At 50.7% G+C, this 23168-nt stretch overlaps 1 protein-coding gene across 2 annotated transcripts in view; it reads right to left on the reverse strand.

Moving 5' to 3' along the window:
* The window catches only part of SLC22A23 (solute carrier family 22 member 23), a 168665-nt gene extending 145815 nt beyond the window's left edge, over nucleotides 1-22850 (reverse strand). For both annotated transcript variants that reach the window (XM_080806994.1, XM_080806993.1), the window contains exon 1: nucleotides 22056-22850. In XM_080806994.1, the coding sequence (XP_080663120.1) occupies nucleotides 22056-22721 (666 nt within the window). In that variant the 5' untranslated portion in view covers nucleotides 22722-22850. The remainder of the gene's footprint in view (nucleotides 1-22055) is intronic.
* Nucleotides 22851-23168: the final 318 nt, after the last annotated feature.

The following is a 23168-nucleotide window of genomic DNA, read 5'->3' on the forward strand; positions in this document are numbered from 1 at the left end:
TGGTGGTTTTTTTAGTGTATCTTCAAGTCTTAGCTTGAACGGTTCAATTCTATTCCAGGTCTATCAATGACAAACCCAAGACGTGGAACGGGGGAAATGGGCTCCTCAGGGGTCCGTGTCATTTAAACACAGGTGGCGTGATTGCTTGGAAGAGAAGCCCAAAGTAAGACGTTAGCAGAAAGGACTGGTGCATCCCCTTCTGGTGTATTCTCAGTCCTGTGGATGATAATCTCAAGAAAATCTGCAAGGTCCAGACCCCTGTGTGTGGCATCCTCTAACCACCAGAGTGACCACACCTCGCAGCGAGATAACCTTTGTCCTCAAACTTGCCCACGAGTGGAAGGGTGGGACAGAAAATTCCTCTCCAAAAAAGGAAGAATGACCGACCTTCCTATGTCATACAGTCACCTGCGTCCCTCAACCTTTGCCTTTAACCTCACGTGATGTTCAAAGCAGGTCACCCCAAGCTCTCAGGTCCTGCCCTCACCTAAGTAGGTGTTCCTTCTCTTTTTGAATCCCTGTCTCACAGCCAGCAGCCGGTCCAGGCCCACAGAGAGCTCATCCACGGGTCAGAGGATGGCAGAGCTTCAAGATTTAAGCATTCTTTATCACTCACCTACCGAGTGCCACACCCCCGAGAAATAAAAACAGGAAGCACCATCCCTACTCGTGAGGGTTTAGAGGCTAAGAGTGGAAAATGGCCAGGAATAAAAATGACAGCTCTGAGAAATGAAGGGCCATGATGGCAGACGTCCTACAGGTCCTGGGACAGTGCATCGGATGGTCAAAGTTCCCATTTTTCATCTCGACTTCCTTCCATGAACTGTGCCAGCCCTGGTCAGGCGTGGGGCTCTGGGAGAGCGGGACAGCTGCACTGGGAGACAGCAGAAGCGTGGGGCAGGAGGGACAGCCACGCCTGGGCCAGACGCAGAGGTGGAGATGAAGGGGTGGCGAGCAAGGGGGCAGGTTCTGCAGGGGCCTCTCGTGCCATGTTACAGATTTTAAATGCAATTAGAATGTTAACCAAAAGCAAACCTTCTTTTAGCTTTTGCTTGATGCTCCTGTTGTCAGAAATACCTGATGAAGAGTCTCAGTTTGGGAGGAAGACCACTAAACCCCTGCCTTTTGGCCCTTCAGGGGGTGCGGTGGGGGCGGGGGGAGGTAGTAAATCCTTTCAAACCAGCCTACCTGTGGTGGGTGTGCGGGCTGCAGGCTGTTGATCAGTCATTGAGGAACAGCTTTAAAGACCTGGATGAACCCGAAAAGGAGGAGGATTGACCCCATCAGTCATTTATACCACGGTGTGAACTGCTTTCATGTCTTAGCTGAGACAGCTGCGCAGGATGTTTTAGGGAGTAGGAACAGAGAGGGAAATTCTGAGAACCAGAACATATAAGGGGACCTAGGAAATGGACCTCAATGAGGAGCAGTTCACTAGCCTGAAGACGAGGTGGGGCTAAAGGAAGAGGGTTTCTCAAAGCAAGAGCTTGGGGTATCGGCTGGCTGGCCACAGGCCGCGAAGGCGGCCATCTGCCAGGGCTGATCCCAGTGACGTCCGGTGACCTTCCATACTTCCGGTTTCAAAGGTCTAAAGGTAATGGCTGGGACAGTGCCATCAGCCATCCGATCGACACATGAGCAGAGCTGATTGCATGACTGCCTTCCCAACTCCAGTGGGAGCTCCTTGCAGAAGAGGACTCAAGACACACACACTCTGCTGAGAGAGCTCAGGCATCAGTCATTTCATTTGATGCCCACAAAGTGTCATCCCCACCCTGGCAGTTAGGTTCCCAGAGGCTAAGGAACTTCCAGTGTTTCACAGAGGTGAAGAGATAGCACGGGAATTTAGACCCAGGTCTTCCACACTGAGCCCCACGCTAACTACCCCCCACCCCGCTTCTCTGTGCAGCACCCCGAGCAGGATGCCCAGTCTCTGCTACACGCACCCTGAACTCCTCCCAACCACTCAGTGCTAGGAGAGGGGAGCTGGCTGGGAGCCCATGAAAAAGCCCATGTTTAAAATCATGAAATGATTTAATGATTAAAATGATTTAAAAATAAAAGACATTTAAAAAAAAGTCTTTTTTTCCAATCATGGGACTGCTTTTGCAAAACCTAAAGGGACCAAGCTTCTTTGCTCCTGTGCAAAAATGCTGTTCAAAGCACTAAATACCCAAACGGAAGGAGAACCTTCTGCTTGGGCTCAAGTCCCTTCAACAGCCGTCATGATCAATGAGCCGGAATGCTGAACACGCTGGGGGTCTCCAACCTCTAAACCATTAGTCCCTGAAAGCTCATCACTGGTTGCTTAACCTGCCTTAAAAAAGCCCAGTTCATTGTGGGATGACACGTATGCACAAGCATAGACGTGCTTCTTGACAAAATGCGGGCTGATTCGCAAACACAGAGCGATGTAAAAACCCTATGAAAACCACCACATCTTCGTATGTTTAAAAATGGTCAGAAATGTCTGCCCATGTTCTATGGCTTCCTTTAAGGTTTCTAGACAGGAGGTGACAGACTGGGAGGGCTGAATCTCCTTCTCTCATTCCCTTGGCCCTGTTGAGAAATAGCCCGCGAATTCCCTCTTTAATCCAATGAAGGAACAAACATGATTCTGTAGGGCAGGCTCCATCAGAAAAGAATTCCGCTTGGCTGGGGGTCCCTACAAACTGGGCCCTTGGCACTGTGTGCCTTCAGCCATGGGCTGTGTGATATGTGCACCCCGGGTTTTGTTTGGGGTTCGCTCCAAACGTTCTTTAACCCTTGAGCTATCCGCTCTCACAAGGGATACCTGGGTCATCTTTTTTTTTCTTAATTTATTTGAGAGACAGTATGAGTGGGGTTGGGGGTGGGGTGTGGGTAGAAGGAGAAGCAGCCTCCCCACTGAGCAGAGAGTCTGACATGGGGCTTGATCCCAGGACCTTGAGACCATGACCCGAGCAGAAGGCAGACACCTAACCAACTGAGCCATCCAGGCGCCCTACCTGGGTCTTCTTTAAGAGAGGAAGGAGAAGGTTCTCACCAAGGTCCCACCAGCGGGAGGGAGCTACAAAACAGGCAGGAAGTCCTGGCTGCTTGCAGGGACTATGTGTCACAGGAGATGGGATGAAACTACAGATGCCTTTTGAACAATGCAGGGGTTAGGGGTGCTGACCCCCCCACCCCTGCCACCCCATGCAGTGGAAAATCCACATCTAACTTTGGTAGGGAAACTGTATCGAGATTCCCACCCCATAGGGATGGCAGCCACCAGCCCCCCTTACAGGTACCCTGTCACTCTAGCTTCTACCCTTAAAAAGAAAAGACAAAGAAGGAACATTACCCAGATTATCAACAAGTCAAGATTGCTCACTAGCTGATCTGATTCTGTCAATCAATTTCTAAACGTTAGAGCTAAAAGGGAGTAAAGACCGGAAAGGATGTATAAAATTCGGATTGTAATGCTCATGGCAGTCTGTGTGTCACAGCCACAAGCAGGAAACAACACACAGGTCCATCGACAGGTGAGGAGAGAAACAAAACATGGTGCGCATGTGCAGGGGGACACTGCATGGCCATGGAAGGGAGCGACGGCGGGTTTACGCCAGAATCCAGACCCAGACGAATCCCAAAGATGCTGCTGGGGGAAGCAGCAGACACAGAAGCCTGCGCGCTGTGCGATTCCGTGTCTGTGACGTTCCGCACCAGGCAAAGCTGAGCTCTGGGGCTGGAAATGAAAACAGCAGCTGCCTGTGGGGGCGAGCTCATTGGAGGGGCGTGAGGGGATCAAATGGGGTGAAGACAATGTTCTAGATCTTGTTTAGATGGTGGCTACTGGGTGGAACAGGGATTGAAGCCCACTAAACTATACACTTAAAATCTGTGCCTTTTACCGACATGTTAATGATACCTCCATTTGCAAAAACCTGGGAAATGGTTTTAAATGGGTCTCCAAAGACAAGACAGAAATACCCAACTGACTGGGGCTTCGCGGCTCCTTCCTCTGCCAGTTCTTGGGACGTGGGCAGCAAAGGGGAAGGAGCCGCGCAGGGCGCCCACCATTCGCTGAGGGCGAATCTCAGCTCGATTCACCGCAAGGCGGGGAAGCATCTGCACGTACTTTCCCTTCTGCCCAAGCAGATCTCTAGGTCAAGCACTCGGAACAGACAGCGAATGACTCGCACAGTTGCTATTTCAAGGCCTGAGCTTCTTGACAAATGTGGTTATGGGCTGTCCCTCAGTTCAAAACAAGAGCATTATTGTAACCGTATCAAAGGCAAACAAAACAGGAGCCCTACTCTGGGTTTACAAAGTCCTCCCTAGACACACGGGGCTAGCAGCACCCTGGGAAGGTGCCCCGGGCGTGCCCGCCGGCAGAAGGCCCGGCTCCTGCAGCGCTGCTCCAGCGGGACCTGGAATGCAGACCCTCCAGGACCCAAATCCCGCCCCTGCCACTTTGCTCCACTGGGTCTGTGTAGCCACATTCTTTAAGCCTCTCTGAATGCCAAATTCCCTCAGTGGTGACACATGGGGGACCCCGCGCCCAGTAATCCTGCCGCAGCCTCCTGGTCCTCCTCCTTCCCCTCCCACCACCCCCGTGACATGCCCCACAGGCCCTCCCACCCTGTCCATGACCCCCTCTTCTCTGCACCTGCACCCTTCAGTCACCCCCTGGATTCCAACAGTAGATGACATAGATGGAAAGCCCTATTCTTGCACAACTCACGCGAAAGAATCACCGTGTTCCCATGATTCGAACCTTCCTCCTCTTCCCTGAAAGGACTCTGTTGTGGGCTGAACTGTGTTCCCCTAACACGTTCTGGTGAAATCCTCTCCCTGCTGCCACAGAACCTGACCTCATCGGCAGACAGGGTCTTCGTGGAGGTAATCAAGTTCAAATGACATCGTTAAAGTGGGCCCCAACCCAGTGTGAATGGGGTCCCTAGGAAAAGGGTCAATTCGGACACAGAGACACTGGCGTTGGGAGATGATGTGAGGACAGGGAGACAGGGCGAAGGCCATGTGAAGGTGGAGATCGGGGCGAGGCATTTACGAACCAAGGAACACCAAAGATTGTGGCAACCATCAGAAGCCAGGAGAAGCCTGGAACAGACTATCCCCCCAGCCCTTGGAAGGAACCCATCCCAGCAACACCTTGATTTCAGATCCCCCTGGATGCTTTGTGCCCTCCCACATGCCTTCGTCCCACACACCAGCGTGATCTCTTCCCTTTCCGACACAGCTGGTTGGGGCCCCACAATCAGCAGCACAGGCACTCAGCACCGTCCCCTCCTCTCCCCCAACACAGGCAGCTTTGTCCTCTGAAAGCGTGGCACGGGGCTGATGGAGGGCGCTCGGATGCTGGAGCTGGGGTGACACACTGTAGGGGAGTGACGCACTGTAGGGTGCTGACTTCACCGATTATAATAGCATGTCCCTGGCCAAGTTTCTTCGCCTCTTCACCTCCGTATCCTCACCTGGCGGAGACATTGTGAACAGAGCCCCTTCACTGGCTTATCCCAAGGGTGAAACACATGGCCTGCACAAGGGAGCCGGTACACGGCGGGTATACGAAGGGCACCTGGGGAAGGTCGTGCTGCCGTGACCTTGCTCAAAATCCTTCAATACCCTCCATCACCTGCCAAAGTCCAGACTCCGCAGAGAGCAACGGGCTGTGCTGGTCATTCCCAATGCCTCTTCTCGCCAGAACACAGCTGTGCAGGCACTCTCCTCCCAGGTGACTCAGGGTCAGGTGGCCCATTTCTAGCGTGCACGTGGCATCACCCAGTGAGGGGGGCTGGTCCAGGGGCTGGTGTGCGGGGAGGCAGGGTCCACAGGAGAGGAGGACTCATGTACCATGCTCAAAGAGAAGGTGGCCGTTCCCCCTCCTTTGAGTCACAAGAGGGCAGGGGGTAGCAAATAACCAGGTGTCATAGGAAGCCATCTTGCCACTACAATGGACCAGCATCTGTTATGGGCTGAGTTGTACCCCCTCAAAATACATCTGCTGAAGTCCTAGCCCCCGTTCCTCAGAACATGATGCATTTGGAGAAAGGGTTTGTACAGATATTTAAGTTAAAATGAGGTCACTGACCAGCATCCTTATAAGAGGAGATGAGGACACAGACACGTGCAGAGGACAGACCACATGAAGGCACAGGGAGAGGGCCATCCGCAAGCCAAGGAGAGAGGCCTCAGAAGGAACCAACCTGCCAACCCCTTGATCTTGGACTGACAGCCTCCAGAACCGTGAAGAATAAATTCTGTCTTTTAAGCCCCCCAGTCTGTGATACAGACTAATAATACAGCATTAGAATGAACCAGTGCTAAAGAAGGCCTAGAGGCATGCAGGGGAGCCTGTCCTCTCTCTGGACTTCCAGAAACAGCACAGGTATCGCTGTCTATATTTTTAAGCCCGTTTGATCTGAGTTTTTTTCTGCAATGTGCAGCAGAACCCTCCAAGCTTTCAAACCCTTTCCAGCACTGTACGTTCTCCTCTCCTAACTGAAAACAAGTGCTTCCCCCCTGCCTCCTTCCACAGTACTCACATTCTGGTTACTTCCCACACATACCTGCTCTTCCTCTAAACCACTCTTTGGCTCCCTGCTTCCCTCTGCCTATCTCTGCCTCCAGGGACCACCCTTCTCCAAGGCACACCTCATGGCTCCTTCTCCCCTGTTGTGCCAGCACGTGCCTAAATACGACACACTACTCTGCACTTTTCCTGTGGGCTATCTTCCCTGCATATGCTTTTAACTATATGAGATTAGACCACGGTAGTCACTAGACAGACTCAAACAGATCACTAAAGAAAGACTGCTGTGTGTCACTGCCTCCCCAGACTAAAGGAGAAAATGCCTTCTGCAGATTTAAAAACCTATTTTCAGTATGATAAACTATGAGTCTTTAAATTCCCTGGTAACCTTCTTCCTGCCCAAGGTCATTCCAGTTTCCCCAAAAATTGCTTTTGGAGATGAGATTCATAATCGAGGTCACAGTTTTCCTTTTCACCATCCCTCCCGTTAGTCACTTATCTGAGATTCTGTCAAGAAAGAACTAGAATTATAAATGGGGAAGAATCCGATGGCAGAGGAGAAATTAATTAAAGAGAGAAGCCACTGCTTATACTTAAACCACAATTCAATTCAATTCAAACCCCGTATCAGCAGATACACAAAACCAAAAATAAAACAAAAACAAAACCCCAAACACCTTCACAGCCTAGATGATACCCATATTTAGAAAGCTGCTTCTTATGGGACTTCCCAGAAAAACTTCCCAATAAAACTTCTATGAAATAATATCTTGGAACACAGAGGATTTGATGACTCACCACACAGTATGGCTCCAGAAACAAGGAGGGCCCCATGAAGACACATGACCTTCCTGCATTCACTACCTCCCACTGGATGGCCTCTAGCTGAAGCGTCTTTATTTACTACTTGGAAGTTCCTTCTGAGAGCCAGGTGAGATCCTCTGGCCAGCCCCAGGACACACAGCTCTCTGACCCTCTGTGGCCCTTGATAGTTCTTTATTAGATACCAAGGATAGCGAGCACAAACTCCCAAAAAGTGATACAAATGAGTGGGACAGACAGATGATGCATGAGCACGTAAGGAAGGAAAGGTCTCGCTGGGGAAGTGCTGAGGCTGCCTGGGGCCTGTACCTGCCTGAGGGTGGTGGGGGGAGGCTAGCTTAGCTTAATGAAGGGGGCACCTCCCCAGCTGCCCCAGCTAACACCGCACACGCTTACTTTCACACGTGCTAGCCCTGAGCACAGGTCCATGTCACATTAGGACCGCTGTAGGTTCACCGCCCATGCCCAAGGGAGCGGTCAACCCCGCTCTGTTACTCAGCGAGTGTAAACAGTGCTTATGTTTGATTCTGAACTCTTGTGGTTCTTGGTGTCTGTGTCCCCCAGGGGGTTTCTCATTTCCTGCTGCTGAAAACATGATCAAACCACCTTAATGGGAATTAATTATGGAAAAGGCTAGTCTGAATTAGAGACATTTTGAAAATAAATACCCTTTACTTCCAAATAAATGTTTCCTTTTCAAGTAATTAACCATTATTCCAAGCCAAGGTTCAAAAGACCTAATTTAATGAGTGACCTGGTCATTAGCAACATTCATTTGTACATAAATATGCTAGGACAGCATTTCATAATGTGCTTCCCTAGGTAGGCTAAACGTGTCCGCTGACACTTGGTTTACACCGTTTATGTGCTCAGCAAACCCTTGTTCACGGAGGGCAAAGGGGCCCTGGCTGCGCTGTGATGATTCCCGGTATGATGAATCACCCTCCTATAGCTCCCGAGCCCACATACCAATGCTCCCCTTGTGGGTTACAGAGGGGCCAAGGTCTCACCTGGGCTGACCCCAGCCATCTGTCGGGTATGGTCAGAACATACGATGAACTTCTGTATCAGCCTCGACCAGGGTTTCTCAAACTTGGTGTGCTCTACTGGGTCGTACTTTGCTGCGGGGGGCTGTGCATTGTGGGATATTCAGCAGCACCCCTGGTCCCCACCCATCAGATGCCAGTTGCATCCCAATCGGCTGTGAGGACAACAAATGTTGCCAGACACTGCCCAATGCCCCCGGGGCGGGGGGTGGATTATACCTCCTGGAAATCACTGCATGAACTTTTTTAAGCAACTGATGCCAGGGTCCCAGATTCCAAAAGCTCCCAGGTGACTCTACGAGCTCCAGCCATGGCTACTGCAATCCTAGATTCACACCAGTTTGGTATGTCACCTTTATGAGAAGAGAAGGCCCCGGGACTGAAAGTTCTGAAAAATGATGACTTAAAGTCAACATATAACCCATTCCAGAGCCCACTGGGAATTCAAATTTGCCTAGCTGCTATTTCTTAGTTTTCAATCAATGCACTGGAATTTGAGTTTAGGTCTGAGTTACCTGTCCTCTTCCTTTTCTTGTCATCCTAGAATTAAGTCACCTCACCTTGCCCAGGTGAGAGTCACAGTAACGGCCCCCTTCCTATTTACCTTTGCCATTCGAGAAATGTTAATTGAGTGCCAACTAGATCCAGGAGCTGAGGATACAGATCTGGGCCAGGAAAGCAAGGGCAGAGGATTGGGGTGGGGGAATAGGGAGCCAGGAAAGGCTTTAGGAAGGTGATGGGATGATGGGGAGGGCAGGTGGATTCTAGATTGAAGGAGAACCTTCAGTCAAGGAGAACTGACTGCAAAGGTCAAGCATTGTTTGAGAAACTGAAGGCTGGAGCACAGGGTCCCCACACGGCCGTGATGGGGGACCATGCAGGAGACGCATGCAGGGTGCAGACAGACATACAGGGACCTTGAAAAACAGCCAACCAGACCCAACTTCATCCTGAAGGTCATGGATCTGAAGCAGGGAAGTAAAAAAAAGCTTCTCATCATCAATTTAGGATCAAAAACACTGGGATTTGAGGTAAGGGGGGGTGGATAAGATCAGGGGCCAGATGAGAGGTCTGGTCTAGAGGGTAACCAAACACACAGAGCTAGGGCTCTGAGGAGACATCTGGGTTACAGATGAAGATTGCAGCTGCCCTACTCAAGGTGCGAGCTGGAACTCGGATTTATGAGCTGAACTGTGTCCCCTTGCCCAAACTGCGCCACCTCCCCACCCGGCAAACTCTCAAATGTTGAGTCCTGACTCTTCGTACTCCAGAATGTGACTGTGTTTGGAGATGGGGCCTTTACAGAGGTAATTAATTTAAAAATGAGGTAATTGGGATGGGCCTTGTAAAAAGAGACTAGACCACAGGCGCACACAGAGGGAAGCCCGCACGAGGACACGGGGAGAAGACAGCATGCATAAGCCACGGAGGGAGGCCTCAGAAGGACCAGCCCTGCCAACACTTGATTTTAGACTTCCAGCTCTTAGATCCGAGAGGAACCAAATGTCTGTCAGCCCCCCACCCCCACCCCGTCTGTGGTACTTGTTATGCAGCCCAAGCTGACTGAGACTCTAGGGAACCATCTGAAGGCAGCAGATGGTGGAAAGGATTCCCGAAGGAGAAGAGCAACCAGGGGAGCACAAGAAAAATCTGGAAAAGCAGCCTCCCCCCATCCCAAGGAGAGAGTCAAGGACTGAGCAGTCAATGCCAACACCACGCAGAGGCCGACCGTGACCGAGATTGCTGAAGCAGTCCCAGAGATCTGACATCAGGCAAGCTGACACCATCTGTGGCACAGAGGCCGTGAGGCACAGTGGGTAAGGCAGGGATGCTGGGCGAAGCCAGCAGCTCCCAACAGCACGGATACACAGACAGGGCGAGGGCCACAGCCCCTGGGACATGGCCACACTTGGGATGGGGGTTTGGCGAGAGTTCTCACAGAGGCCCACAGCAACACATGTGCCCCAGGGGCAGCACATGGCAGCCAGACAGAAGCCAAGAGGACTGCCATAGGGGTCCTGAGGACACAGTGCCACAAGGACCTAGCCTGGGCCTGGGGGTTCTACCCTGGGTCTCTACTCTCATTTCTCTGTTACAAACTTCAGATAACTCATTGTCTACTGGGGAAAACTCCACCGATCCCCAAGAATGGACTGTGGGGGCCGTGCAGTCAGACCCCAAGTTCTGCTGCAGGTATCCCCCTCTGCGCCCTGCCCTGGTCCCTTCCCAGCCTTTGTCAGCTCCCCCACAGACGAAACCCTTTTCATCTTTCAAGACCCCAGCCCTCCTTTGGTGCCCAGCTCAAAGGCTACAGCACAGCACCTGGCTCCCCCTGCCCATGTTGGGAACTCCCAGAGCCGAGCACAGACCTTGTGGGCTTTCTTGGGCGTGCCTACTTCTGCACTCCACACCCTCAGCTCCCAGCCCTCATGCGCTCATCTCAGCTTGTCTCACACTGGGCCTAGAATCCTCCATTTACCAGCTGTCTTGGCTACACCATGAGCTCCTTCTTCAGGGCACAGACTATCTTCTGCCCATCTGTGTCACCCACCCAAGGTGGAGCAGAAGGCCTGCTTACAGAGTGGATGTTCTGACAGAAGGACCAGGGTTGGGCGCCACACAGGTGGCTCCAGAAATCACCTAACAGGGGAGGGATGAAGGAGTTGTACCCAACAGTCTTCAAAAAGTAGAACAACACCTGTGTCCACAGCAGCCTTATTTCCAACAGCCAAAAGGTGGAAGCAACCCAAGAGTCCCTCAGTGGATGAACGGATAAACAAATTGCGGTCTATACATAGCATAGAATATGGTTCAGCCTTAAAAAGGAAGGAAATTCTGACACATGCTACCATGTGGATGAATTCTGCTACGTAAAATAAATCTATCGAGTCACAAAAGAACAAGAAGAATGGCTCCACTGATCTGAGGTCGCTGGAGTAGTCAGATTCAGAGACAGAAAGTGGAATGGTGGTTGCCAGGGGGAGGGGGAGGGGCTGGGCACTTCGCGGTGAATGGGACAGAGTTTCAGTTTGGAAAGATGACAGAGTCCTGGAGATGGACGGTGGTGATGGGTGCACAGCACTGGTACTGTACTTAATCCCACTCAACCGAACACTTCAACGTGGTTAAAATGGCACATTTTATGTTATGTGTATTTTACCACAATTAAAAAAAAAACTTTTAAAAAATAGGACAAAAACTTTGTGTTCGCTGCAAACGCTCATGCATATTCATCGGAGAACAGTGGAGTTCCTCAGTATGTAACAATCAAGGGTGCCCAATTTGTAAAGCATCTTTTAAACACACAGAGAAAAAGCAGCTTTTAATCTAATCTGGGAGGAAACACTCTGTAGTGCAAATTACTATGCTGAGTGCATAACCCATCCATAATTTAATACGACCACTGGGACGCCTGTGGCTGTTGTATGCCAGCATTATATCCTTTGCCCTTCTTCTTTAAATGATACTAAGAAATAAAATGTGACTGTTAGCTGGCAGAATTAAATTAGAGGAAGGACTGACTCTCCTCTCCACTTAAAAAAAATGGCTGATAAACACTTAACTAGCATTCCTATGACTTAACATTCTTTACCACACATTCCTATGACTCAGCTGTTTGGGTCACTGCTCAGATAAGTAAACCAACCGTCTCACTTCTGGGCAGTGTTTTCAAATGTAAGAAGGCTCCCTCGGTGGCTCCTTCTTGCTGTTGCATACCTTGGGTGAACTAAATATTCAAAACAAAATTGGCTGGGGCTTTGTGAAGCTGTTCCCTGGGAAAAAACAGACCCACAAAAAGTATGTTTCACTTTGACTACAAGCAATCTAGAAAAAGATACAAAACACAACCAAGGAAGAGAGAAGCAGAAAGGACACCGAAAAATCGGGAAGAAAGACTTACAAGGGCCCAGGGATCCTCGCTTGGCTTTGTAGCCGTGACAGGCTGGAGCCCACCAGAAGCACCACCGCTCAGATGGGCCCACATTTGGCTTAGAGCTAGGCTGTCACCGTCTTGATCTTAATTTTTTTAAAAAGAGTTTATTTACTTGACACACACAGAGAGAGAGAGAGAGAGACAGTTAAAGAGGGAATACAAACAGGGGGGAGAGAGAGAGAGGGAGAAGGAGGCTTCCCCTGGAGCAGGGAGCCTGATGCAGGGCTCGATCCTAGGACCCTGGAATCATGACTTGAGCTGAAGGCAGATGCTTAATGACTGAGTCAGCCAGGCGCCCTTGATCTTAAAAATTTTTGAACGAGGGGTTCGCATTTTCATCTAGCTGGTCCTGACCAGCAGAAAGGTTTAGAAAAACAGACACTCACCCTGTGTGGGGCCAGGGGTGGGGGTAACGTGTAAAACTGTTTCAGTGACAGTCCAAGGGCTTGTTCCAAGCTCTCTCTGTGATCTGGAGCCAAGTGAGACCATGTATCACTGTTTCTAGAAAAGAAGCCTCAGGAGGCGCATCTCTGTCAATTCCATACTAAGCTTAAGCCGTCAGGTAAATTACATCCTGAGTCTTTGGGAAGAAAAAAAATACTTTGTTTAAAGTATGTAATGATTTGCATCAATATGCAATTATTCTCGGTTAATTGCCAAAAAGATTCCTCTCTAATCCCTTCCACACCATTGAAGAACAGCTACTACCACCGCGTGCCACATGGTCTGCAGGAAACCCCTGGAGCTGGGTAACCACATCCCCTACTGTGAAACCTGCCTGGACATCAGACCCGCACCCAGGAATCTGGAATGGACAGAGGAATGTGGGCCTCCGTACTGACTGGTGCCTGACCAGGTAAGCAGAAGCATGGGCAAAGTCAGTGTGTAGGGGGAGCAAAGCTGACTTCTGGACAAAGGGCTGAGAGCACGTGTGGCTTCTGACAGAAGGGCAGTGGCAGCAGGGCTCCTGATTCAAACCCCTCCCCCACCCCCCAATTTTCTGGTTTCAGATCCTACCCTAGGTTCCCTGAGCCATTCCTGCATCTTTCCTATACACTTCTTTTCTGTTTTGTTAATGTGATGTGAAATTTGTCTCTGTTACTTGCGACCAGGAGTCATTCGAGGGGTTTTACAGAATATCATCCTATGCAAATGGAGTGGCCTCCGGCGGTGTTCTATTTCAGCAGTGATTTATTTTAGGGGAAAGCCAACTCAATCATCAATAAACACTCTGCCCCTCTTTCCTAGAAATCGAAGCCTTGCCAGTCTCTAGGTCCCCTGTTTGGAGGAACATCTGCTCACACATAATGACCAGCACTGAGCAGCCTTGAGCTTATGAAAGGAAGAGCCCCAAGTCACATCTGATCAAAGTCTGAAGGCTAGTGAGGCCAGGCACTGCCATCCCATGACAAGTCAGCAAGGACAGCACTCGAGGTGGGTGGGGTAGCCCTGGGGAAGGGCGCCTGGCCTTCCATCCGGTTCACACCTGCCCCTGAGGGGAGCTCTCTGACCCCTGCCGTTGAGGTCCAAAGTTACCACCAACTCCCCTAAAATTCTGTGGTTTCTCTGATCCATTGTCACCAGCACAGCCAGCCCAGACTTCTTAACACATGTAGATGGTTCTCTATCCAGTGGCATGAACTCAAGTGCTGAGCCAAGACCCCTGTGGGGGTGTGAAGCCCCTGGCAAAGCCCTGCTCTCCCATTCCTAGAGGTCAGCCAGAAAAGCCTTTCCCTCTCCAGATCCCCTGGAGCCCTGTGACCAGTGACCTGAAAACACACAAAGCCATTACATGGTCTCATTCATCACACCAGAGGTCCGTTTGGTCAGACTCCTCAGGCCACCTTGGATTCCTGCATCCTGGAGGAAGGGCACACCTGGCCCCCCATGTGATGGGTATCTGGGCGGAGGGGAAGGGGCAGGCACCTAAATCACCCTCCCAGGTGTGGCCTATCAGCTCCTCCCTGCCACAGTATTTCTCAGATGACTCATTCGACTCATTGGGCCTGTCTGCACCCCACACACAGGAGGGAGAAAGGGATCTGAGATTCCCAGGTTCCTCGGGTTTGCCGGGCACCCGGGGTGGGGGGGAGGGCGATGGGCTCTCCCCAGGTGTTCTCATTCTCGCCTCCCCGTAAAGCGAGGGATGACCCACTTTTCCTGCCGCTCCCAAAGATAAAGCTAATGGAGTTGTACCTGGGACTGTCACGGCTGTTGGTAACAGCTGCTGGTCCTAAGCAGCCATCAGGACCCGAAACTGCTCCTGCCAAACGAAAAAGCCCTTCTTCCTCTTTTCATGGTTTCAGAGGCAGGTGAGCTCAGACAGCCACGGCGAAGACTGTGTGGGTAAAAGAGTCAGACACAGCTCCAGTGGGGAGTGGCCGGTGCCACTCGGAACACCACACAGCTGGTGTCAGGACGGAGAGAGCTGGCCGAGGCTGCACAGCAGAGTGAGGATGAGCAGGGCCGAAGGAGGGATGAACGGCCCACCAGCCTTTCCTGGCCCCTCTCCCTTGGTGGGGGCCGCCCCGGGGCAGAGGCAGGAATACTCTGCGGGGGGGAGTGGAGCTAGATTCTAGCCCCCCCGGAGCTGGCGGCTCTGGATGAGTCCGTGACACCCCCCCCCCCCCCTTGCTCTAGCCCCAGTCTTCTCATCTGTAAACTGAGGACTTGCGACGAAGAGATCATATTATACACTAGCCATGCCCAGGACAACTTTTTTTTTTTTTTTTTTTTAACCTACACTAGGCATTTGGTAAAGCTGGTTTGGTTGAATCCAAGTAAACTCTAGACTGATGGTTTCCTATGTCAGGGTCTTTCAGCTTTGTGCAAATTCTATTACAACTCTCCCCTTTTGAGCGGAAGGGTGGGAGAAAATGTTGGAATACTCCAATGGGCCAGTGCTGCTTCCTAGCAATAGTTGGAAAGAGGCTTCAGGCCCCCGAGTCGGGCCTGGACCTGCAGCTGCAATGTGATTTCCCCCAGCTCCTCCTCAGAACCTCTTCTTGGGCTGGCCGGCCTCCTTCCCACAGCTCAAATCACCTGGTTTCCCCAGGACCTTTGGTCAGATGACCTCTCCCCATCAAATGCTCTGCCCCCTCCCCTCTGCCTCTCCACAGAGCCCCACTCCCCATCCCAGCTCCCCTTCTCCACATGCTCTGCCTTGCCGCCCTCCCCCTCAGTTCATCCCCTTAGCTGACTTGGTTCCTCTCACGGCTGATGTTTTGAATGTGTCACAGCCACTCCTCCCCATGTTCCCACCTTTACTGCCTCCTAGCAATTCGAAGCTCTCACATACCACAGGACCCTTGCAAATGCTGTTCTCTCTCCTCTCTCTCCCACTCAAACCTAAGATGCCCAACTCAGATGTCAGTTGCACTCAGAAACCAGTCAGTGTAGGCCAGGCTTTTTGTTCTAGCCTTTCATTTCCCTTTCTTTCCACATACCTAACTCCAGGTGTAATTAAAGGATTATTATTAATTAATAAGGTGTGGCTCCCTCCTTAGTCTCTAAGCTCTATAGGAACAGAACTGTCTATATGTCATTGTATCCCAAACACATAGCACAAACTTGGCCCAAAAGAGGGACTCGTCTATGAAAGGAAGGAAGGAGAAAAGTTAAAAAAAAAAAAAAAGGAGTGGCCTAGGGTCACACTTGGTGGCATAAGGATCATTTAACAACCAGATCTCCGCAGAAAACATAAAACCCCAAATGTGAAGTGTTTGCCAATTCCGTGGTGTAAGTGCTCCCACCCTGCAGACTTGAAGCCACCAACGAGACACCCCCAAGCGGGCCACTGGATGGAGAGGTGTACACTGGCCGGAGCCAGTAGATGCCAGGCTGGCTCCAGCTCACGGCTGGTTTGTGGCAATGCCAGGACAGACATTCAGAAAGCCCATCGTGGTTTTAAATGACATCAACTTTTGACTCAATTCTACTTTGGACTGAAGGCCAAAATGAATGGAGACCTGCAAAAAATGCTATGGACAAAAGAGGAAGAAGAGAAAAAAAAAAAAAGAAGAAGAAGAAGAAGAAGGAGAAACGAGAGATTTGGCAGCCAGCTCAGAACAAGAAGATGCAGGAAAGATGAGCCCCACAGCATTGGGCGGGGCGGGGGGGGGGGAGGGTGTGGGCTCCTGAACGATGACAAGGGCTGCTTAACAACCCTTGAGCTTCTGGTCTCCCCACTGGCGCCACAGCCAAATGCAGTGTTTAGGATGCTGCTAGGGGCAAGTCAAAGCCTGCAAGAAATGCTGGGTATATCCAGGCCCTAATATTTATTTCCCTTTCTAGCAATTCATCCTACTAGCTTAATCAAAGCAAAATGGATATCTACAACACCAAATGACAAAGGTTCCAAGATCAAAAAAAAAAAAAAATAGTAGGAGAAAGTATGGGTCTTTTTCTAATATTCCGGGATTATGGAAGCCCTAAATCTAATGCAAAACCCAGAAACCCTAACAGAGAAGGGTTGACTCCATAGAAACCCAAAGTTTCTGCGTAACAAACACACCATAAATACAAGAAAAAGACAAACAGGGAGCCAGGGGAAAAACATTTACAAGACATCCAGAGAGTTAATTTACTTTCTGCTTTAAGTACTGGACAGTACTTTTTGCGTACTGCTCCCCCCAAACCCACACATAGGCAAAGGACCTGAGGAGGGCAGTTCAAAGGGAAGAAATAAATGGCTCCAAAAATGTCAGAGACATATTTACCCTCCCTTCTAACTAGAGGAATGCGAATTACAACAACAACCACCAAGTACACCTCACAGATCAAACTGGGAGACACTTCAAAGTGGGGTAAATCCTTGGTCAGGGAGGGTATGAGGAACAGCACCTCCAGCATGAGGGGTGGAAGTGGAACCTGGTAAGCTCTCTAGAGAGCACTTAACAACATTTATCAAAATAGAAATTGTAGCCTACTTTGACCCTCCCCTTTTAAGAATTTCATGCATGCCAGAATTTCATTATATATTATATAACAGCAAAGACTGGAAACAACCTCAGTGCCCCCTGAGTAGGCGACTAATTAAATAAATTATGGCTTACTGGTGCAGTGGAATACTACGCAGACATAGTATTGCAGGTGCAAAAGGAGGGGCTCTCTCACTGGGGATAGGCACCCATACCCAATATTGGTGGAAACAGGCAAAGAACAATGTATGTATTATGTCATTGTTTGTGAGAGACAAATATATAAATGAAAATATACTTAGACTATTTCTAGAAGGATACAGAAGAAACTGGTAACCATGGTTGCTTCTGAAGAGGGAAACTGGAGGCAGAGATGGCAGGCAATGGTACTTTCACTGTCTGCTTTCTGTACCATGTGCATGCATTATCTATTAGTCAATTTCTAAAAATAGAGATGCATAAAGATGTTCACTGTTGTATTGTCTACACTAGGCAAAATAAATCAACCACCCCTGGGATGACCTGACACTGGGTTATTTTTAAAATATTACTATTGCAATGAGATTGTAATTATTTTTAATCCTAATTAAATTGTACTGAATCACTTTAAATACTTCTAGACTTGAGCCCCAGAAAAAGAATACAAATTACTTCCCAGGATATTTAAACAACTCTCAGATGTACTTACAGGATGAAAGCCAGCAATCTTTGAGAATTATGGAGAACAGAAGAAGTATCAGAAGACTGGGGACAAACATCCCAAACTTTACATACAGAAAACGAATGGAGCTTAGAAAGTTTAGCAGTGACATTGATTTTTGGCAGCATTCCAAGGAAGTGGTGAGCATTGGAAACCAAGGAGGATTCACTCAGAACAATACAGGATAACGATGCAAATTATTAAGAGGATTATTTTAAAGTCAGTGATATTGTGTGGTGTTTTTTTTTTTTTTTAACCTTGTGTAAAATCTTTGACAGTCTGAGCTGCCAGGGATTGCTGGTGTGGGACAGGGAGACATGTCTGGCCTCAGTTCTCCCAGAGCTGACCCCTAGTGACTCAGAACTTTGTCAGATTTGTTTCGGGAAGGCATGGCTGGGAGATAAAATGCAGAGCTATGAAGGTCACTGGGAAGTTGAACGCAGGGCTCAAGGTACACAGCACCTGGCCCACTCACGTATGTGTTAACTGAATATCCAAGATAATGCTCAGTGTTAAGACTGGCCTTGGATTATTCAACATTAATAAAAGGAAGTAACGTAATAAAAGGAAACGTTTGGAAAACTTTACAGGGTTGTACAAAAGAAAGATGAGATCTTTATTACTATTTTGAAGGCACCGAAAATTCTGGAACAAAACCAAAGACCAAGGCACAAAATAAAAATAAACAGATCCTAACAGGTGACATCTAACAACCCAAAAGTATTACGAAGAAACCTAAATTGTGTGCCATGTCATGGAAGCCTAGCCTGAGAAATCCTTGACAACGCAATCCCACAAAGATTTGGGGACGTGGTCTCAAGATAGAAACTTGTCATGTCTACTGAAAGCCTTCGGATGCAGGCTCCGTTAGTGGAAGCATGCTGTCCATCCATGCTCCCTTTTGATTAGGACACACAGGGCCAGCCAGGCTGTGCTCTGAGTGTCATGTTTAAGAGGCGCACATGCCAAGGGCAGCCATCAGTACAGCAAATTTTGTCACGTGTGGAATGGCTTTAGGAGCTGGAGATTTTTTTAGCCGGGAAAGAAACTTGGGTCTTGGGTATGCTCCGCTATCTGAACACATATTATATAAAGGAAAAATGAACCCTTCAGAGGAGCAAGGCCATACAAATGGGCGTGAGATGACCTGAGTTCTATCCACCCCGAAACATCCTTGTCTTCAAGAAAGAGCAACTACCGGGGGAGCTGCCTCGCCAGTGGGGCCCTCCCTTCCCATCCTGGAAGGGGGACCCTTGTTGGGGATATTGATCAGGAGAGGAGACAGGCTTGTCAGCCTGAAGATCCCTTGTAACTACAATAACCTAGGATTCTAACGGGCTCGGCAGTTTCATACGTGTAGGTACGATTACAGCCTATATGCGATAAACTGTGTACTACATAAATCCCACATTAATAATGTATATTTAGAATAGACTGTATGTATAATACAATATACATTCATAATAAAATATGTACGTATAATATAATACAATAGAATACAATATATGTCTGGCTGTTTTTCTGTATCCCCTCCCCACCTAACACTTAGGGATAGGACAGGGTGCTTACTGGAGGGGCACGTACAGGCTGAGGGAAATCTAATGACAGAGACATCGTGTGAGGTTATTTTCAAGTGGCTAGATTGTGGTATGGAGTGGGGAAAGAGGGTGCAAAACACAACCTATCAGACTCTGAACTTGGATCCACTGACGGAAGGTGACATCGTCCACTTCGGCCCTTACAAGCAGAGCGGAGAGGCACCTGACCGCATCGATCGCGCACCCATCACAGTATCCCGTCCGCATTTGTGTATCTGATACAGTAGCCAGTGGACACAGTCAGCTGAAGCTGGAAGTCGGCCTTAGTATATGCCAAATGTGCTTAAAGAGCTCTTGAAGGCTTTTGTTATAGAACAGAACACTGTAGAAGGACAGTCCTTTCTTTAGATCTTATTTGTGCGTAAAAATCAATATGTCCTTTCTAGTCTTTATCTTAGGAGAGAATGTGTCTCTAACTATTCTCCCGAGGTCTTCAGCTCCCAGTCTTGCCCTGTCAGCTACAGGTAACCACGACACAGCTCTGAAGCAGCCCCAAAGCAGAGGGCACACATTACTGCCATCTTTGACCCTCCTGAGTGCTAATTTAGAAAAATTGGCCAGCTCTCCACTGTGCTTTTAAAGCCTGTTTTCAAGGACTATTTTAGTCCTCTCATCCCACCACCCGGCAGAGTGTGAATAGCTGTTCCTGGGTCCCCACCACTAGGTTAATGATGCTCTATCCCACCTCCTAACTTTCAAGTTCCCCTCCCCTCTGACCCTGGGACACAGCGCCCTCTAAACACAGTTGCTTTCATCTCTATTATTCCTCCTCTACTTTAAAAAGGGGTTTAAAGTATTTGAAAATGTCACCAAATCCTTACTTGCAGGGACATACAAAGGGTGTTAAAATAGTCACTCTAGTCATTGTTCTCAATTTTTCCATGCTGGGAACAAAAAAAAAAAAAAAAAAAACAAATGTTGCCCCGCCTGGATGGGAAACAGAGTCACAGCAACATGTTTGGAGAGGAGAGGTGCTGGGGCCCGGGCTGAGGGGTGTCAAGGTGAACCAAGCCTGAAGGATCTTCCCCATCAACGGCTAATGCCGTCAGTTCCCACAGGACAGATCATTTCTTGCCAGGTTGGTACAAGATTAAAACAATGATTATGATGATGTAAGAGTTTCATCTTACACATCCCTGAGCTACAACTGTTTACTAACACTCATTTGGGGGAGAAAGCACATGCACTCTGTCACATTTCAGTCTCACCTTTAAACAAAGCATTTAAAACTGAGCCCATGTGAAGTGTGTAAGCCTGACGACTCACAGACCTGTACCCCCGGGGGCTAAGACATCATATGTTAATAAAAAATAAAAAAATTAAAAAAAAAAAACAAAACCCACTGCGCCCAGAACAGCCCAGAACGAGGCAGGGGGTGGGGGGTGGTGGTGGTGGGAGGTCTACACTTACTTTGAAATACAAATTAGTAATTTAAAACACAGAAGGGACAAAAAACACAAATTGCTTAACAAATGCCTCTTATATGAAAAAATCAGAAAATATAGACATCTTAGGGATTAATTTTTCTGACATTGCCTAGTCTCCATTTTTCTACCGGCCACCCATCTCCTCTCAAAAAACACGGCTGCTCCATTTCACACAATGCAATGCATCTGTGAGAGGGGCTCCTCCGGACTCTGAGCAAGGCGGTTGCTCAGCTAAAGCTTCCCAGGGTCTCACTGCTTCAGACAAAAGCAGCTGCTGTGTGAGAGCAGTGGTGGTCCGGGAATACAAAACAAATTCTTAGTTCCTGTCCTATACTCTAGAGATATTACTGAAGTCCCGAGAAAACACCTGAGTGGCAAAATCCAAAGTCAAAAATACCAGTCTTTGGAGAGGAATGAGCACAATGAGGAGGGAAGGGGAATGTGCAAAAGCTCTTTGCTTCTGCGGCTCTAACTTGGGTTCCACAGTCAGCTTCAGTCTGTTTCCAAACCCAGCACGGGATGACTGAGATCTGCCAGAAAGAAGAACATCTGGGACTATGCCATTAGTCTCATGGGTAGACATTTCTTTGTGGGAGACCAATAGCCCGGCAGAAGACTAGAACCGAGGTGCTGGCTCCAGCCATCAGACCCTGAATGAGGCGAGTCTTCCAGAGCTGGCTGGCTGCCAGGTCAGCAGCCTTACATTTCTCGGGGGCCACCCCTGCCTGAATGAGGGTGACAGCTGGAAGGGTAGGGGAAGGGAGCTCAAGTCATTCGGGGGGGGGAGGGGCTCTCTTTCCAAACGTGCACTCGGGCAGGAGTTTGCGTGCAAACTAGGAAAGGCTATGGAGTCCCTCCTTAGGTTCGGGAGGCAGTTTCCCCGAGGAAGGCAAAGAAAAGCCCCCGCTTCACAAGCAAATGCATCTCCTCTGGGGGACAGAGGATCCAGTCGATGCCAGATCCATGTACACACAGGCTAGCATCGCTTTAAGGGACCTCGGTCTGCACGGAGGGAGACCTAGGGAAGGGTGGAGGAGATCCAGGAGTGAAAGGCTCAGGAGGACACGGGGCCGTGGCGGGCGCAGCCCTTACCTTGCTGACCACGTTTCGGACGAGGCCTGTGCGGATGCCGTAGTCCCACGCGTGGCAGTCGCAGTTGGAGGCGTTGTCCCCCTTGTCCGGAGGGGACGGCAGGGGTGGCGTGTCACCCCCGTCCCCGCCGCTGCCGTTGCTAAGGTTGCCCGCGGCTCCCCAGGAGGCAGTGGGGAAGGGGGTGGTCGGGGGGCTGGTCCAGTTGGCCAAGTCGCCGGCGTCCCACCGGCCCGTGGCGGTGACCCCCGCCAGCTCCGCGCCTTTGCCGGCCCCGCGGCACCAGAAGTTCGGCTGGTCCAGGAGGAAAGAGTCCGAGAACTGGCTGAAGCCGATGAACAGCGCCGGGATCCAGGTGAGCAGCACGAGGGTCTTCTGGTAGCCCCCGCCCAGGCCCCCGAGGAAGGGCAGCACCGACCCATCGTAGTCCAGCAACAGGAGGCTCGGGGCCGCCGCCGCCGAGCTGCAGCCCGGGTGCGGGCCGCCAGCGGCGGGATGCGGGGCGGGCAGCGGCTGGATCTCCCCGCCACCGCCGCCGGGGCCCGCGCGTCCCCCGAGGGGCGCCGAGGCCGCCGCGTCCCCGGGCGGCAGGGAGCCGTTCTCCTCGGCCGGGGGCGGCTGCCGCCCGGGCCCGCCGCCCGCTGCCTCGCGCCGCCGATCTATCGCCATGGCCCGGGCCCACGGCGCCCGCAGAGGCGCATAGAAGCGCAGCGGAGGCTCCCGCGGGCGCCCCGGGCACAGCGCGCCGGGCCGGGCGCCCGCAGCGGCCGCAGCCGCGGAGGAGAGCCCCGCGGCTCTAGAGAGAGCGCCTGGCCGCCCCGGGTGCTTCAGTCCGCCCCCATGTCACCGGCCCGAACCCCGCGCCCCGGGCGCTGCGGCCCCGCTCGGGCGCCGGGCAGAGGGCGGGCAGAGGCCGGCCCGGGCCCTCAGCCGCCGCCGCTCATCGGCTCCTCGGCCCGGGCGCCGGCGGCCGAGCCCGCCGCTCTCCGCTGCTCCGCGCCGGCCGCAGGAGGAGGAGCGGGCGCCGCGCCTAAGCCGGGCGGCTCGGTGCCCTGCGGACAGCTGTGCGGGCGGCGCGGGCGGCGCGGGCGGCGGTGCGGGCAGCGTCCGCTTGTC

This window comes from Martes martes (assembly GCF_963455335.1).
Source record: "Martes martes genome assembly, chromosome: 6".
Lineage (NCBI taxonomy): Eukaryota > Metazoa > Chordata > Mammalia > Carnivora > Mustelidae > Martes > Martes martes.